This window comes from Phaethon lepturus, unplaced genomic scaffold, assembly GCF_000687285.1.
Source record: "Phaethon lepturus isolate BGI_N335 unplaced genomic scaffold, ASM68728v1 scaffold6779, whole genome shotgun sequence".
NCBI lineage: Eukaryota > Metazoa > Chordata > Aves > Phaethontiformes > Phaethontidae > Phaethon > Phaethon lepturus.
The window spans coordinates 17,907-37,202 of NW_010565446.1; the positions used below are offsets into that span (position 1 = coordinate 17,907).

At 37.1% G+C, this 19,296-nt stretch overlaps 1 protein-coding gene across 1 annotated transcript in view; it reads right to left on the bottom strand.

Annotated features, from left to right (window-relative positions):
• Positions 1-555: 555 nt before the first annotated feature.
• The window catches only part of FILIP1L (filamin A interacting protein 1-like), a 57,950-nt gene continuing 39,209 nt past the window's right edge, over positions 556-19,296 (bottom strand). The window contains exon 2 of the mRNA XM_010295183.1: positions 556-3,672. Within this exon, the coding sequence (XP_010293485.1) occupies positions 897-3,672 (2,776 nt within the window). The 3' untranslated portion in view covers positions 556-896. The remainder of the gene's footprint in view (positions 3,673-19,296) is intronic.

Consider the following 19,296-nt stretch of genomic DNA (forward strand, 5'->3'; position numbering starts at 1 on the left):
GCTAGGAGCTTAGAGGAAATTTGAATATTATGTGTGAATCCATTCTTTTGAGTTATCCCTTAGGAATGTAGATGTTGCTGTTTATTGTTTTACAGTGTACCTAAATAGTAGCAGTGTTTCTGTTGTATTGGAAAAAACCACTTGCCTTGTTTGGGGACAATCATTTTGTGATATAAGCTTCTGAACTCAGCTCACTTACAAGAAAGGTTTACGAGAAGGTTTAAAAAGAGTTTTAACCAGACATTGTAAAAAAAAAAAAAAAGGATGGAGAAGAAGAATAGTGGTTGTGGTCTGGAATATATCATGTATGCATCATAAATTTCTAATGAAATACAATACATAATATTTTGAGATGTACGGATTGTGTGTGTGTGATGTACGGATAATTATGTGAAATGAGAGGGCTAAGAGGAGTTGGGAAATAGCAGGGAAGGTAATGAATCAAGTCTTATCTGAAGTTAGCAGGCAATATTATGGCTTAATTCAAATTCTACTGTTCATGCAAAAGAATACAGAACACACATAACGAAAAATAATGTTCTGCAAGCAATGATAAAAATAATCAATTATTTACTGTTTTTTTTGTAATGTTAAAATATTTTACCAAGGCAAGTTGCAGTCAAAAGTAATGTGAGTTATTTTGAAAATGGAAATACATAAAGATGCATTTATACAAGTGCAAGACTAAATATTTTACATAACTGTATTTTGATGAGAAGATATACAGTAAGTGCACACTTGATAACACTAAGCAGGCAAAACTTAACGTTAGTTCCATATACTGTTGTATAGTTCATGCACAGATCTCTCCCAAAGTAAAGGGGCTGTTCCAAATAATTCTTGCTGGGATGAAAAACAGGATGGGTTGCTGGTAAGGGTGTCAGCATGGACGGGGGTCAGTTATAGACATTACTTACTGTAATTTGTGATTGCCGTGGGAGAGGAGTGGCTGTTGGTGTGATAGTAATACTGCTGGTGATTTTATTGGTGGGCTTACTGGGTAGGCCATTAGCTAATGCTGGAGTTCTGTTGTCTTGCACTGGATTACAAGGGCTGATAGGCTTGGAATTGGTGAGAGCTTGGATGTAAGGACTTCCTAAATGGATGTGAATTTTGTTATCCTCAGTAGTTATTACACTTGATCCTGTACTGTTAGATCTCTGAAACTGCCATGATGACTGCCTCTCTGGGGATACTCTAAAAACAGCATGCTTGGCTCCCATTTCCAAAGGCTCCGAGGAGAGTATTTGTTCCTGAGAACTTGAGCCTGGTAGAGCCAAAGGGGACATTGTTCTTTCAGGAGTTAAAGAACCACATGATTCAGGAGTTTGAGGTCTTGCAAAAGTAGCCATAGTAATAGGAGAAGTTACTTGCTCTGGGCTCATGTAGCCTTCTGCTGCCTTTGATTTTACAGGTGTTAAGGAGGCGTTTTGAATAATGGTTATTCTCTGCTTTGGAGTGCCACAGTTGGGTATAACTGCTGTGCTTGTGTAGGAGTGAGGACTTTCAGCGGTAGGACTAGTTATTTCAAGTGTTGCTGTGTTCTGTCCATGGTCTGGAGTTACTTTTATGTGAAGAGGTTGGCCAGGTGTATGGCTTAGTACTAGGTCTCCAGTCTGTGCACAGTTTCCATTTTGCTTTGTATGAATCTTTCCATTTTGAGGATGGCTGTCTTTGGACTTCATCCAAGGGATCCATAATTTTTTGTTCACGGCATTTGCAATGGATGAGTTGCTTTTGAAAGACACTGTTTGTTCCTCCTCATTGTTGTCTTTGTCCTCATTATCGCTATCTTCATACAGCTGCCCATTTATGACTGCTCGCTCTAAAGGCATAAGGGTTTTGTAATCGGGTGGTTCATTGTCTGCTGGATCTGTCTGGACTTCTTTAGAAAAAACTTGCAAATCAGAAATTCTCCTTCCATTGAGACCAGGCCTGAAGTTCTTGCTGAAGCGCCTGTACCTCTCCAATTCTTTTGTGAGGCTTTCCATTTCTCTTGCTAACTCCCTGTTCTTGTTTTCTTGCTGGAGGAGTTTTTTCTGTAAGACTGTATGATCACCGCGGAGGTGACAGATTAGGTCTTCTGTTGCCATGTATTCATGAATTTTCTCTTTCAGTGCATCTACTTCTCTGGAAAGATTACTTGATTTAGCTTCCTCTTCTTTGAGCTTCTTAAAAAGACGCTGCTCTTGATTGGACTCCGCCTTTTCTGTTAATTTATACCTAGCTACTTCCATTTTCACAGCCTCCAGCTCCTCTGATAGGAGCTTGGCTCTGTCCCGCTCATTGATGTATCTTCGTTCTAGAGACTCAAATTCATCTTCAGTTTTCATGAGATCATCTTCTATAGCCTTCATTTCTTTCAGCTTCTGCTTAAGCCTCTCAACTTCTTGAGAAAGCTCTTTAATTTTGTTGTTCTCCTGCTGCAAGGAGGTGCTGGATTTAGTACTCTCCTTAAGTTTACTTTTAAGAAATTCTTTTTCAACAGCTTCCAGTGACTGAAGTCTCTTTCTTAGAATATTCACTTTGGAAACAAGATCACTTCCTTTCTCCTCTTCTGCTTTGAGTTTGTTTTTCAGTTCATCTCTTTCTTTTGTAACACTGGACACTTTTTCCTCTGCATCAGATTTTGATTTCAGTGCATTTTTACTTTCCTCAATTAGTTTTTCTGTAACAGACATCACTTTGTTTTGTTCCAGCTGAAGCTGAGAAGTTGCAGCTTGCAGCTTTTCTTCTGTTTGCTTTATTTTTTCACCCATAGTTTTTCTTTCATCCACAAGCATCACTGTTAGACTCTTCAGCTTTGTTAAATCTTCTTTAAGTGTAAACTCAGTTTTTTCTAACTTACTTTCAATTGCTTCAAGCTCGCCAATTCTTGCTTTTAAGCCATCCAGCTCATGTGACAACTGCTTTGTTAATATTTTTTCTCTTTCTAGGTTGCATTTCAGGGAGTAGCATTCCTGTTTGCTCTTGTTGAAAGCATCTTCTAATTTCTCCAGCTCCATAATTCTTTTGTTGAGTTTGTCAACTTCCCCTTTAAGGTTCTTGCTCTGTGATGCTTCTTTCTCTAACTTTCTATTAAGTTCTCTGCACTGATCTTCCATTTTTATGAGCTCTTCATCTTTTCCTTCCATCTCCAGCAGTCTTTTCCGTAGTTCTTCTACTTCAGCCATAAGCGTGGAGTTTCCACACTCTCCCTTATTTATCTTATCCCTTAGGTCTTGCAGTTCTTCTTCTGCTTTTCGTAAAGATTTATTGGTCTCTTCCAGCTCATCAATTTGTCGGCTGAGAGAAGTTAATTTTAACCGGAGTTGACGATTCTGACTGTCTTCATTGGTTAGTTTGGCCATCATTGCTTCTTGGTCTTGGGAAATTTTACTGCTTTGGGCTTGAAGTTCAGCCTCCAGCCTGCTGGCTCTCTGTTCCTCTTCTTGAACTTTTGCTTCAGCAAAAGCCAGCTTCTCATGTGCTTGTTCTGCAGAAGTGGTTAATTCTTGAATTTTTTGACTTTGTTGATTCAGCTGCTCAGTGAGTCTTTGCTGTTCATCCACCACCATTAAAGCAAAGGATTTCAGTTTAGTCAATTCTTCCTTCAGCTTAGCTATTTTCTTGTTGCTTTCCTTCTCTTTTTTCGCCTGATATGCTGTTTCTTGTTCAAGAAGCTTTTTCAATCTGTGGGAGGAAATAATACTGTATTTTGTAGCCGTTTTAATGGACATTTAAAAACACACCTGAAATACTATGACATCTCTGCCAGATGTGCATGAACATCCACTTGTAACTACAAGCAGACCTCTCCTTGTAGTGTCATGGAGTCCACAGGCCTTACTTTCTACTCAGAAGTTCTTTTGTAATGAACACTTCAATATGATTATTTGGACTTTACAACGTCAGTAATTATGCATTGATTTCACTTTCAGCTTTTGGTAGGTATCAGTGCAACACCACTTTTTGTTGTTCTGCACTGGAACAACACTGATCTTGGCTGTTTGCTGAGGCTAACTACGTGCGTGCAGATTTTTTTAAGAAATGTGATTATCGTAGTGTCTGAGAACCAGTGCAGCCCTCAAGGGCAGGTATAATTTACAGCATCATGAATTTCCTAATACTTTTAAGTTACTTATAAACCATTCTGATGTTTTATGATGTTTTATGATTAAACTTTATGGATGTTAAAGTACGTGAAGGAAATGTAGTCACAGTAGGTAGCTAGTCAGGCTGCCTAATGTCAATTTCTAGGCAGCAGTTAGAGCAAAACTACATTGTAGGTACATCAGTCCCCAGTTAAAATGCAGGCCTTATGACCTTGTATCATACGCACACAAAGACTCCCAGGTATTCAGGTTGTGACTTTTGACCTTAAGAAAACCCAAAAGTCTTGCTGTCTGTTAGGCTTGGATTCAGTCTTATATCCAAAACTTGCAGATATACCTAGGTGCAGCCCTGCTTTTACATGATTCTTGAAGACTTTCATGATGATTTTCCACAATTAGTTTTACAAATTTATATTAGTACTCAGTCTTTACTGAGATGCAACATAATTTTTTAGAGACTTGGGATAAGGTTGTGCATTTGTTTACATAAGATCCTAAGAAACCTCCAAATACCTCAAATCATTAGGTGCTTTTGTAGCCTTTTCTTTGTCACGGAGATGTTTGTGGAGTTGGTCTGAGGTGTGATTAGGTTTGGCCAGCACATTTGCCTCCTTTCAATGAGATTTTTCCCATAGCCAACCTATAACTATATTCTGATATTAAAGTCTGAAAAGCCTGGACTGAAGTAATGAAGTATTAGAATTGTTGTTCATATGTATGGTACATATACCATTGTGTAGATTATGTGAGGGAAATGAATTACATATCAGGACTGTACTTGCACAAAATGACTGCTTGAGCACTCTTTAGCTGAGGCCCTTTGCCTTTTTTTTTTTTTAGTTTTTTCCCCCTCTGAAATATGATGATTACTTTGTAGAAGTTGCTGCTGAAACGTAAGACACGCCCCCCCCCCCCCCCCCCCCCCATCGCTGCTGTGATGCCCTTGTCCAAGTGGTGAGTCTTTACAGCTTCCCACTGCCAGTTACTGTTGCAACCATCCTTTTAGTTCGGACGAGCTTAGATAATGGCCTCCTTTGCACAGCTCTTTATTAGCTGTTGACTGACTGGAGGCATGTATTTCTGGACTTTGAATAGGCTGCCTTAGCAACATCCCCTTTGGCAGCATTGTAGTTTTCCTTCAGGGAGAGAAGTTGTCCCTGCCATTCTGTCCATCAGACTTTTTTGATTTAATGGTGGTATTGTATAGAAGTCTATGACTATGAAATTTCATATAACACCTTCCCCTTCCCCACTGTTTTTATTTTAATGCATAAGTTGCACTATATTGAATGTAGTTAAATGCTTTATATGAAAAATGGATGGAATGTGAAGTAGCAATAAACAGAATATCAAAGACTTCAAGCAGCCCCAAATTCTTTACAATGGTCAGCTAATATAATGGGGAAAACAGACATGAAAAAGTGTAAGTGGAGAGGGAGAGGTTTGCGAAATGAGCTTGAAGGAATGCTGCTGGTTAACAGAACAAATAAACGGGGAGAAAACTGCACCATCTTCAAAGGCAGTTTTTTCCTGTATTGTTGGTGTATAAACTTTTGTCCAATTCTCAGTACTGTTTTCAGTTTGAGTTCTAGTGTAAAAAATCTCTTCCCTCCCCACCCTTGACTCTAAATGCTTTAGTAGTGAAGTTCAATTGATGATTTACCGTTGCCATAGATATGAAACCATAACAGAAGCATAACTAACAATTTCATTTGGCATGGACTCAGTTTTTGTGTGTGCAGGAAGTTAATACATCTTGTATTAATACTGTTAAAATAGATTTGGGCTTATTAGCATTTCATTTATTTTTGCTTCACTATATTGTTGTAAGGCAAATTTAGCTGAGCTGATTAATACCGAAATTAGTCAGTCTTTTACCCAGTGCTTCTGTGTTAACTAGTTGATATCTTTCTGGCCAAATGAAACTGTAACGCTCCAGTGACTGATGCCCGTTTAACTGCTTTAAAAAGAAAACTCTTAGACCAAATATTCTTAAGGATGCTGTGTAATTTTTTATGATGCAAATAAGATAATTATGCATAAATATTAAATAAGTTGACAAATGTTTGAGTGAATAATCCCAGCAGTCTTTCCAGTGAGCATCAGTGTGTGTACAATTTGTATTTTTTTATATCATCTTATCCTCTTTCTTCCTTCTCTAACATAATTTCTCAAGTTATCTGGAATGTTTAAGACTTGCTTCAGCAAAGCACTTGAGGTCCCAGCCTAAGTGCTTGAGCAAGGCAGTCTAACCCAATCTCTGATCAAGTCTGTGTTGCAAGGGCTATTTGGAACAGAAGTGTCTAAATTACTGGTATCTGACCTGGATCATTGTATAAACTGAGAAGGATTTTCAAGAGAACTGTATGCTTATTCATGTATTCCTATACAGAAGCATTTGTATATTCCTGTACAGAAAATGCCCTCATCAGTGCTGAACAGATAATGATTTCCTGGACAGAGTTGGGATTGATATTGTAAGAAGAAAACTAGGACTCTGTTAATATTTGAAGAATTATTTTTCCTTGGCTGCTGAATTCCCATTTCATAGTTTGGTATGTCACAGCAATTGTGCCAGCACACATGCACCTAGGAATGGAAGAGGACCCTAAAACGTTTGGGGGTTTTGTGGTTTTGTTTTGTGGGGATTTTTTTCTGTTTGTTTTCATTTTTAAATTCGTTGCTTGTTTTTCATTAGGTTTTTTGGGAAACTTGACTTCTGCAGGTCAGGCTTGATTATGTATATCACTTGAATTAAGGCAAATCACATGCTTAATTGAAGAAGTGCTGTAACTGATAATAGCACTTCATGATATTTTGCATACTGTTGTGACAGAACAAAAATACTTCCAGATACTCTTCCAGAAGAAGAGTATCCAGAGTTTTTGAGAGCGCAATCTTACCAAAAATAAGCAAAGGTCAAAAAATGTTGGCTTAAAAAAATAATAATTAAAAAAAGAACAGACACTCTCCTATCCAATAAAATATTTTACATTTTCATTTACAGTTGAATTTCATAATCATGTCATTTCATATTAGGCAAAGGTAGATATATCATTTCAGCAAAGCTTTCACAGATAATTCCAAGCAGTTGACTTCATAGGACTATAAGAACCCTTTCTGAATCTAGGCCAGCAAAAACAGGGATTGGAAATTGTTTTTATGAACATGCTGTTAGGTAGTTAAACAGAGTCAGGTCAGTGTCTTATTACCTTTTCTTCAGAGCTTCTGTTACAAGTTACTGCTTTATTGTGGCTTACAATCATACTTATTTGCAATACCAGTTGCTTGCTTTTTTATTTCCTTAAAGAAATTGTATTATTTAGCTCTTCTCTGTTCATTGTAATCGCTTTCCTCAGTATGCTTCTTGGTGTTAATACCATGCATTCAATTGTGTTGCCTTGTTTTCCAGATACTTTTTTTTTCCAAGTGCATATAGCTTCAGCTACACTACATTCATATTTAGCAACGTAATGACTATGTGGTATTTACAAGATGTGGGGACTCCCAAAACAGTTCATTGTCTTCTTGGTGTCATGTGATATCATTTTGTCTTTAAGAGGGGTTTTTCATTGTCTTGGGGGGACCTGTATTACATCCACAGAGTTTAATTTATGTTTTTACAGGATTTTAAGGGGGTGGCTTTTCCTTTGAGTTTCAGGGAAACAAAAGAAAGCATGGGAGACTGAGATTGCAAGACCCTTATCTTTTAATTTTTTGAGCTTGTTCTAGAATGAATCATTATTCTTAGAATAATAAGAACAAAAAAGTGTTTTTTTTTTTCTCTAAGCAATCTTGTAATGATAACTTCAGAAAAGGCTGTGTTCTGTAAGGATGCAAGTCAAATAAGTGTTGGTTTGTAAAGCTGTACTTTTATCATTCCTTCCACCAAAGCATTGAGGAGATTTTAATATAAACTTTATCAATTCTTTGATTTTTATCAGATCATTCTGCAGAAATGACTGAGATTTTGAATGTCTGTGACTTTTTGTTTTGTTTTTAAATCGTAAGGATACATATTTTTATCTAGGTTGTGCTCTTCACCCTTCCCCAGTTAAAAGACATGGCTTACTAGAGGTTCTACAGGTTATAACATGCGTGAGAGTTGCTTCTAAATTTTTTGGACATGTGCTTGAATTTCCCCCTGTACAATGTGAATAAAAACACTAAGCTGAAAGCTTTTAAATGTAGATGTAATCATCTGAGGTGTTCTTCCCAGTTAGCAATAAGCCATGGTCTGGCCTTTAATAAGAGAAGAAACATGCTTCATCATTTTTGGTAAATCTTACAAGTTGTTGTAATTTTTTACACTGATGCAGTTAAATAATTCTTTTCAGAAGGAAGTCAGTCTGTTTGTGCCTTCCACAGTTTATGGCAACAAAATTTGTATTTGTTAGTCTGGGTTTCTGGTCTTGGGGTGGCTATGCTTCCCCGCCGCCCCGCCCCCTTGCCTACAGTTCTACTTACTGATGTGTAGTTTTTATGAAGATATACGTTACAGCTACTTTTATGGCTCTTTATTATTTTTATTGATGCTTCTTCTCACTCCCGCCCCCCCCCCGCCCCGTCATAAAGGAAGTCAAAAGCTTTGAAATTACAACAGCAACAACATACCATAGCTGTTGTGTAATCTGTTGGCTTTATCTGAATCAGTCAGCACTTGCCAACACAATGCGAACACTTATTTTAATTTTTTTCCAGTATATTATTTACATATGTATATTTTAAATCATTAGTTTATACTAGGATGCAAACCTCCACAAAGGGTGTGTCAACTGCAAGAGGCTGTGCATAAGGAAAATTTCCCGATAAAGAAATTTATTTTATAAAATGAGCACTTCTAATGAGGGGAGTGTGAGTTCTGCTTATTCCTCCAGACTACCACAGAGTAATCATTGTTTTATCTGATGCTTAAAATGCTGACTTGCTTTACAAGTCTTAATAAAAGTCATATATGATGAATGGTGTTGCCAGTTCTTGGTTAACTTGGGCAAAATTTCAAATGGATAACCACATGTATTTAGCTGTGATGCTAAGTAAATATACACAGATAATATTCTTTTAAAAATTAATTAATCTGCAACAGTAACATTGTTTGTGACCATGATTTCACTACTACTATGCTGCCAAAAATTCTTCCTGATGATATCATAAATGGTACGAAATCATGTGTAAATTTGGTGACAGTAAATGGCAGGAGAAATTTTTACCAAAATTATGTTGGTTAATTTAAGATTTAGGACTGGGTTAACATTTACCACTCGTTAGAGTAATTTTAATTCTGCACTAAAATTCAGTTTTGTTTTATCATGAAACCTCAGTTTAAGAAAATAATTTTTTGTCTTGAATTATATTCTTTCCATATCTAGGTGTTCTTGGAAATCGCATTTCAAAACATCAGTCTTGTGTAAAAAGATGCTAATGCTTTCTGTGGCAGTAACTGTTTGAATGTGCAAGGTGATAAGTATCAATTCTGTACATTAATTTCTAATTTGTAATGGTAGCCATCTACAATGTCTGCGATTATGATAGGAAAGTGCAGGATTTTTAGGTGGGACTGAAGAAGTTGCTGTCCTGTTAAATTGTTGGCAGGTTTTTGTGTTTGTTTTTCTTGACTGCATATCCTGAAAAACAATTGTAGATGGGAGCTGACCTGACAAGACCACAATATTAATGAGCTTTACTTGAGGTTAGCCTTAAAAACTCTGGGTCCCAGAGTTCAGCTGCTAGAAAACATGGCACAATGAATTGTGAGCTGCACTCAGATGTGTCACCGTTTTTGAGATGCACTCTTCTTTCTTCCTCCCTCTTTCTAGAACAGCTATTTCAGGCATTCTTTGAAGTCAGTGTCTATTACTGTTGGCGTTTCAATAGCATATAATTGTGCATGTAGTATGACTGTTAATCCTCTTCTGTTCTGAATCTAAATGCATCAATATCTTAACCAGCTCACAGGAACAGGATTTGGGTTTTGTTGGTTAGTATTTTGGGATTTTTTTGTACTACCATAGTGCATATTCACTCCCCCACCCTGTGCCACCCTGGTCTCTCTCACCCTCTCTCCACACTGCCTATAAAGTCGGAAATAAAGCAAGTAATTTCAGATGCAACACCAGAATTTGGAACTCTTCAAATTTACGTCAGCCAGGAAATTATAGTTTTGCAGATGGAAAGCTTTCAGAAGGAAATGGAAAGATGAACCACAAGAGTTGTGGTATAGGGGTCAAAGCAACAAGGCTGAGGCAGAACTTCTTGGTTACTAATCCAGGTCCTGCTTTTGTCTTTTCCTCATCTTTAACAAGTGAAATTTTGTGCCTGAAGTTCAGATTTATTAAAATGGATGAGCAGTGTTGACTTACGGTAACAGATTATTTTGAGAATTAATAGTTGAGGTTTTAATAGTATGGTAACTATGCAAAATAAGCAAAGACAACTACTACTTTTTATAATTTGTGTGTTTTTTTTAAATTACACTGTCATTGAAATTGCTGCATTTGATGATTTGAGATTTGATATTGCATGATAAGTTAAATTGATGGGAGAGATCCTGTGTCTTTATGAACCTGAGTTTTGTTTTGAATTTATACTTGCAAGCATTACTGCTAGAACATTAGTGCTTGACCACAGTTATTGAGCGGTCTTTAAAATCACCAGTGTTAGAAACCGCTCGGTACTAAAGAAAGAAACAGGACAGTGTTTTTTCATCTTTCCTACCCGCCCCCAGCCCTCTATGGGCAGCTGGATGCGTTTGCATTGTCTGGTCGGAGTGTCAGTACTAGTAATCGTTACCATTGCAGCCTACTGGTAGGATTTAGCAAGTGAAAAATTGTAGCAGGAGTTAATAGAGCTCCTGAAAACTGTCTTTTAAAGCCCTGCCTGCCTTTCCCCCATTCTCCAGGGGAAGATTAGGCACAAAAAAAGGAGTGCAGCTTGCCCAAGTTCTGGAAATTTCTGGTCAGGCTGCTACTACTACTGATTACCTCAGCCATGTATGTTTAGTTTGTATGAGGCAAATACCACTTAGTGATCACTGCCATGCTGTGTTTACTGTTGATGGAAGTGTAATAGTTGGAGGGCTGAGTTTTTGTCTTGGCTACTTAATCTGCATCCTTCAAGTGACTGAAGAGTTTGCAGAAGTTATGATTCGCTGGATGAGTCAGTTCCTTCGTCTCTGTGTAAGTTTGTAACCCTTAAGTCACCTTTTTACACTTTTCAGTTTAATGATAATACTTATTTTAGATTAAGAGAACAATCTCACTTTTCTTGAAGCAATTTCAATAGATAAATCCTGTCTATAATTTGATCGTGTTTTTTTTATTATTCTGAACATAATATTATAGTGTGTAGGTTCAAGATGAACCTCTGTTTTATCAATGCTTTTTCTGGGGGGCAGTTGGGAAAATAGGTGCTTTCCTGGTATCCAATTCACCTGGGGCAGTGCTAGTGCTGCTGTCTGGACCAGAACTGGGCATAATTGTGCAAGGATCCAATTCATACAAATTTTCTTTAACTTCAATTAGTTAATATTTTTGGTATGACAGAAAATGGCACTTAGCCAACAATAACACATCATGTTACTCAGAGGAGACTGGTCAGTCATAAATGTCATTTTCCCATAGCATTTACAGGAACTGGATGTTCTCTAAAACAATTTTAACACACATTTTAGGTAGAAATAAATGTCTGGGGCCACATTTTCATCCATGGGCAGAATAGGCACTGTGCTTGTCTCTTTATGCTAACCGCAGCCTTATTTGTACCGTATCGATCATCAGCAGTGGTAAAATTTAGAACTTTCCATACTGCCATGCACATTTCCTCTGTTGAACTGAAGATATCCTTCTCATTGCTGCCAGTCCTGGATAAGCTGCTCAGTCGTACTGTGTCCACTTGCTCTTAGACAGGTGGAAGTTGGCTGCAGACTTTAGTATGTTCTCCACATGCTCAGTGCTCATGACAAGAAATTATGTGCAGAAAGTGTGATTAGAACCACATAGATGAAACATTGTAAGTTAAATAAAGGTACTTAAGGACTAAATGGGACTGAATGGGAAGACTCTGAGTTTGCCATCATTTGGAGGAATGGGTCTAATTAAAAACAATTAGACATTCCTCAGGAATGATGTAGGTGGTGTCACTCCAGTGCAGGAGGATAAAATTCCATGACTTCTTGAGGGGTTCTGTTCATACCCATAAAATCTTAATTGTATACCTACATACATCCTAACACAGAAGTAAGCCCTTCTTCTGGTGTGCTTATTACTTCCTGAAGTAGCCCTGTGTATGTATATAATAAACTCTGAGCGTTTTGAAGACAGGGCTTGGGTGGCACCCCATTCATTTTTTTGGGCAGAAAACATGAACCTTAATTGTTATTGCAAATTTAGTTTGAGATATTTGAATTTTCCTTGATGCAAGGATGCATGAAACAGTGTAGTTGAGGACTTCCAAACAGGCAAAAGACTTTAATCAGGTTTGCTGATACAGTTGCAATTTTTCCTAATAGTCAAGACTGGATGTCATAAGAGCAGTAATAACACTTATGTCAAACAGAGATTTCACTTCGAAGCTAAATATGTATCTTTTTCCTGTAGACCTGATAATGTGAGGGTATCTATTTTCTCTAAGACGGACTTGGCCAGCACTTTATCTTAGAAGACACAGGTGAAAGAGAGGTTGTAGCAATACATTGCAGCATGGTTAACTACCAAAGATGGCTTTGAAGTGATGAAGAATGCTGCTAGTTTCCTGGTTTGCAGTATGTGACCTTCAGGAATTAAAACAATTTCTGATGGATTACAAATTGCTTCTAAGTACGGTTCTAGGTATACTATGCTACCTGGGAGAAAATTCGCTTTCTTGCTATCTGTCCCAATCCTGCTAAATGTCTTGCCTTATGTCTCCCATATCTGAATGTGTTGGGACTTGAAGTGTGGGATGTTTGGAAGTTGCATTTTCTCTTGTCTCAATAGGACCTCGGGCAGCATTGGCCTGGGAGCACTTGATGAATCATCTACAGGTGCAAAGTCAATGCGTGTTTGTTTTAATGTGTTAATCCTTAGCATAGGCACTCTTGTTCAGAATTTATGCTTACATTGTTTCTCCAAGATTATACTTTTCAAAGACTAACATTGTTTTAGACTACAGGTAGGAAACCTCAGTGGAGAGCTAAGGATAATAGTCTGACTTTTTTTTTAATGATTATAGTTCTAACCAAGGTTTACTTCACAGATTTAATTCACATATTTAAGCAACAAATAATAATTTAAAGGTAGCCTCTTCACCTGTGATGAATTGTTTAACTAAAGAACATTTTTTACTTTCAGATCTGTTAATTATGATGTGTTGCATTAAGATTTTTCCATTGTTCTGCAGCCTTGGTAGTTCACTGCATTAAAGATCAAATACCCTGCTTAAGCATAAAAGAAAATTGGGTCCTTCAGTTGTATGTCCACTCAAAGTGCCAATAACGGTTTGTATCTAGAATCAGCTTTTTTTTTAGCTGCTTGCATGTGTGTTCAGCAGCTGGAGTAACTGTTGCTTGCTTTGTAAAATAAATGTTTTTCTATTTCTTAGGTAAAAAACCCCTAAATTGTGAGGATGAAAAAGTGGATATAACTAGTTCTAGCTATTCTATGACCAACGGTTTCTTATACTCTTTTAAAATTGGTCTGAACAGCCTTCCTAAAGCCAAGAGAGATATTTATTTTTTCCATCTTTACTTGTTTTCCAGTTTTCTTTCTCTGCCTGTCAAAAACTGTCATAGAAAAAAGGCTGTTGTAGGAAAGACGAGGGTCATGTGCATGTATGCTTCTCTTGCCCCTTTATATGAAGACTTTTAGACTCCAAGTGTTCCCTGTTCTTCAAACAACTGTTAATTCAGTCACACATTCTCTGCATTGCTATTGTACCCCAAACTGATTTATAACTCTGTATCATTATGTGACTGAAGGACATTTGGCTACATGCCGTATTTGATCTCTTTTCTTGCCTTTTGGCTGATGGTCTGTGATGTTTAGGTTATATTTTCCTATTTTCAGATGTCACTCTGAAAATGAAGGAGCTGTAGCATGCTTTCATGTACAGTATGTTTCTGATGTAATACATTTTAGCTTTTATCATTAATTTATAACGTAGTTTTAAATGCTGAAAATAAAAAGACACAATTATCTCTAGACAGAACTTGCTAGTTGTTTGGTTAACTGCATTAGCCTAGCTATGTGAGAGGGTCACTTACGGGTTATAAAATGTTACCTTGTCAAATTCTGATTCCCCCCACCCAGTTAATCCTGATTCAAATAGGAGAATTTTGCTCTTTACAAAGATGGCGGTATCATCCAGAGCTTTAAGCAGAGGATGGGAACAAAGCAAGGACAAGCAGCCACTTTCCGAAGTGGCTGCTCCTTTGTATACCATGTTACATTTTCTTCCCTCCTCCTTTATAGGTGTTAGCAAAGTATGTAAGCTTGAATATTCTTGGCAGCTGTTGTATGCTGCCTTCCCAAGGGGGGCTCAATGTGTGCACCTCCTAGTGCAAGCCTAAACGTTCTTCACTGGTTGGTGTCATCCCTGCACCACCCTCATAGGCAGTCTATTTTATCTATCTTGAGTTGACCTATATTGCAGCTGTACTTGCTGACTTCGCTTCAGAGGCTTTTTATCCCCCTGCTCTGCTAACACGTATGCAAGCAAATGCACATACGCTTTTATATATTAGATATGTTTTTAGGAACGTACATTTTAGGAGAGGTTTTACGCCTGCCAAGGTTCATGGTGGCCTTTTCATTGGAGCCAATTCAGTATTTAATTTGGGAATGACATGGGCTGCTTGTGAAAAGACTTTTCTCTTTACATGAAAGAGTATATGGTGCTATTTTGTAAGTTAAAAAAATGTTTCAGCTTTGAGCATTAACAAATTGCTTTTTTTTTCCCTTCCACCTTCCTACATCCAAGTTAGTATTTGAGCATTGGATTTCACATATTTAGGTCAGTGACTGGTTGCCCCAAATGTGGAGTGGAGCTGCTGTACCCCCAGATTCAAGAGACCAAAATTCAAAAAATAAATTAGGCTCATATAATTCACTTTCTTCTTTTCTAGGTAGGGATCTGAAACAGAATGGCCCTCCTGAGGTTGAGAACGTGCTTGACTGGGGGAGCATTTTGAAGTTGAAAACAAAAACAACTGTGGCATTTATTAGGTAGCTTCTGAGAAACCACTGTGTAGAAGTTTCTAAGTAGAACCTCTAAGTAGAATAGAACCATGTTTGGGAATGTCGTGGGTGACATTAGTTTCGGGTAAGCCAAGCTTAATGGTGATAACATTTCCTAATTTTCTTCATAATATGACTTAATGACTGAAAGTTAGACAAATTTTATGAGAATATTGATTAAATCAATAAAAAGTTGATGGAATTCAGTCAGCTTACACTTTCTCTAAGATGGTTTTGTCCATGTGCTGAAATCCAATATGTAAGTAAAATGTGAGTTTTATCAATGCATTACATTCCATTTTTAAACATCCAATTTTATGTATTTTTTTTCACATGGTAGTAGCAACACGCTGCTTCATTTCAGTTTTAAAAATTTTTCCTCTTTCTCTCATGCTCTCATTGCAGTAGTTGCTATGCAAACACTAGATAAGCTTTGTGTCTCCAATAAAAAAGGACAAAGTTTTAAATCCACTCTCTGCAATGAATTTGAAAGAAATTGCTTTGAACATTGGGCTTAAGGCAGATCTTTAAGAACTCTGTAACCTATCATTTAAGTGCAATTGTTTTGTTCCCTCCCAGGCCCTTAGAAGACTATAAAGAACAATGAAATCTGGTTGATGCATTGTTTCACATCCCTGAAATGATTCATGTTTTTCTTGTCAGAAGTATATTTTTCCTTTTTTTTTTTTTTTCATTCCCATTTTCAGTCATGTTCACTGGAGCTTTGTGTACCCTACCTGAAGTGTGTCTGTAAAGCTTTGTTGAAGCTTGAGCCTGAGCAGTTAGGTAGTTCTGGACTCTGGTTGCTCAGCTTCTATGAGCATGCAGTATGAAGCAAAATGGCTCAAGTTCTGCTTATTTAACTCAGCAGCCACTCTCTGGTGGTCGTCCATAGGTCCCCTGCTCAGCTTGAGGCTGAAGTCAAGCAGTTGTGTTACATCATCGTGATACGCACCATGAGCTGTAGCAGAAAGGGTGACTTCTGCAGCAGGCAAAAAGTATGTGCATTTATCAACTTGAATGATTGAAGTTATAGGACTTTGAGTTGTGTTGAAATGTTGTCAAGCAAGACTGGTTTGAACTTTAACCCCCAGGCTTTCCATTTTGTTATTAAAGGGGGATTATACAATGATGTTGCTGGGTGTTTGCTCAGCTAGCATTCACTGATTGCACGAACATTTCACCTCTTCACTGTCACCTCAGTTCTGTTGTTCTTGTGAGGAGGCAGTGCTTTGGGAGGTGTTGTTTTTGTACTGTTCTTAACTAGAGGCTACAGACTGCCACAGAAAATCTTCAAATATATCTTCCTTGAATTTGTGGACACTTGAGGAAAGTGAGCTGTGAATGCCTGAGTGTGCTCCATTGGTCCATCAGCATGAGTGCTGTTACTGACCTTCCAGAAACAACATGGTGCCCTGGACGTGCAATCAAAGCAATTTTTCTCGCTGATGTAAAACACACAGCAAACCTCAAAATCGGCTTAACATACTGAGAGGTGTTAAGACTCAAAAAGTCCATTACTTCACTTAAATCACAAGACTGGGCACTATATTTAGAATTTTTCAGCAATGCCTCTTACCCTCTTGGAACTGAGTAATAAAGTTTAGTGAATGGTTGAACTAACCAAGCTTTCAACCACTTCAAAAAAGCTCAACATAAACCTCAAGGATGCCATTGCAGAATCCATTCAATATGAGAAAAACAAACCTAAGCAATTAAAAATAATTTATTTTTATTGGTAAGGCGAAATGTCTAAGCTGAAATCAACTTGATGACAAGCTAAAGTATTAAGGGGAACTATTAATGAGTCAGAACTAAAATTTTATAGGATCGTTTTTAAAGATACATCTTCCTACACTGTAAACTCCTCAGGATTCTCTGACTTAGATATTTTAATTGCTTCTTTAATGAACAGCATTCAGGTAATACCACACCCGGGACTGAGAGAAGCTGTTTTGTAGGGGAGGTCCAGAAGAGTAGCGGCTGCTCACTTACCCATGCCAAAGTACACCTGGTAAAGAATTTTTCCTGAAGGAAAATGCCAGCCTTTTAAGAACTGCCACAGAGGGGAAACTCAATGGGAGTAAAACCAGGCTGGTTTGTTATCCCATGACAATGACAATTCATCACAGTATTAGGTATATTTACATATTTATATATTTATATTTATATATGAAAGTGCTGTTACTCAGCAAAAATCAAGCAATAACTTGATTTTACTAGCGCTGATCAGGAAAATAAAATAAGTGTAAGTTATATGCCTTGGTCTTCTGGGTCAAATCTCTAGAAATTCTACTGTCAGCAGTTGTGCAGCGTATCTCAGTGAAGGGAAGGGAAGTGACGGGGAAGAAACAAACTATCAATGCAGTTTGGTAGGAAGTTGACTTTCATTTCTGGAGGATGTATTTGTTCTTAAAATGCTTTCTCTTTACACTGGATGTTGTAAAAAGTTACTATAAAAATTTAAGTGAAGAAATACAATTGTTGAAAACTGAATTATGAGATAATTCTTTTCCTTTACTGTCATCTTTAACTGTTAAGTGATGCAAGCTAACATTTTAACTGCTTAAAATTAGATAGTCTCAATACATACTAAGAAATCTGATAAAGCAGAGGAGTGTAATGCAGGGGGCAGGGGGGAACAATAGTGAGACGTTCTAATCATTATACCTCAGTCTAATTATTTTTGACTTTTACCAGTATACATGAGGGCAAAATTGGTCCTGTAAGTATTAAGTGAAGAATGTTTTCCCTATCGATCTAAGGAAGACAGACTATGGGAAATAAAAGTTCTTCTGGCTTTTGATAGATGTTATGATTTGTATTAGGCTAGCAGCATTCACAGTACAGATGGTATTTTGGATATTGCTAAAGCAATAATTAATGATAAATGTTACGGTCCTCTGTTGGATTTGGAGTAGCTGAAATAGTCTCTTACCTATGGGTAGGCTTTTTTTCTTTTTCTAGGTACTGCCTTTATCAAATATATATTTATTTCATGTGAGGCATTTCTATGAATATTTTTTCTTCATCATATTGTAGTCCTTTGACTTCAGCTTATCCTTTCTACTCAGACACATTTTTTGAGGTCTGTTACTTAACTTTGGTTTGTAACATATCTTTTCATAACGTAGCTAACTTTTCCACTTTATAACTTGACAGTGTAATTATCACTAAATCCACAGGATATAGGATATGTAGGAAACCAAGTAAACATCTATCAAGAAAGAGATCTAAAAATGCTAGGACATAGATTCCAAGTCTGCAGATGTGACAGGATAGCAAGCAGAAGACAATATAAGTGGCTTAGGATACTGATCCAAGGTATTGGTTTTCTACTTGCAAAACTTAGATTTGTTCTGGTTGCTAGGATGTTTTCATTCTATATATACTATACAGTGCCCTCTTCCTTGTTTCTATAGCCAGGCAGACTCAAGGCATCAACAGAGGTGTAAACTTTGCTCGTTACAAGAAAGATTATGTTGGGAACATGGCTGTGACCTTTATTTAAATGCCAAGTTTAATAATACACAAATACCTGAAATATCTATGAAATGGAATGTCTCTTTATATATTTACATTTTTAGAACCATGTGGAAAATAACCACTTAGTATGTTCTTGTTCTTTCAAGCAAAAAAACAGTCATGAAAATGTTCACACATGGTATTTTTACTCAATCTCTAAATCCAGGTATGCTTGATAGTACAGCAATGCATACGATTATATAAATTTTGATTTTTTTTTCTTAAATATATACTTGAACAAGGATTTTGCAGGATTTAAAACATCAAATAGAGGGGGGAAAAAACCCTTTCTGCTGTCCTAACATTTGATGCCTATTTAATTTCGTATTAAAGAAAATTAAAACATACAACAAAGACATCTTTTATTGTTAAGAGTTTGAGTTTAAAAATCTTAAGGAGTCTAACTTTTCTAACATTTTAAAATACACTTAAGACTCTGGAGAGCAATGCTTAGTAGTCTGAATTTG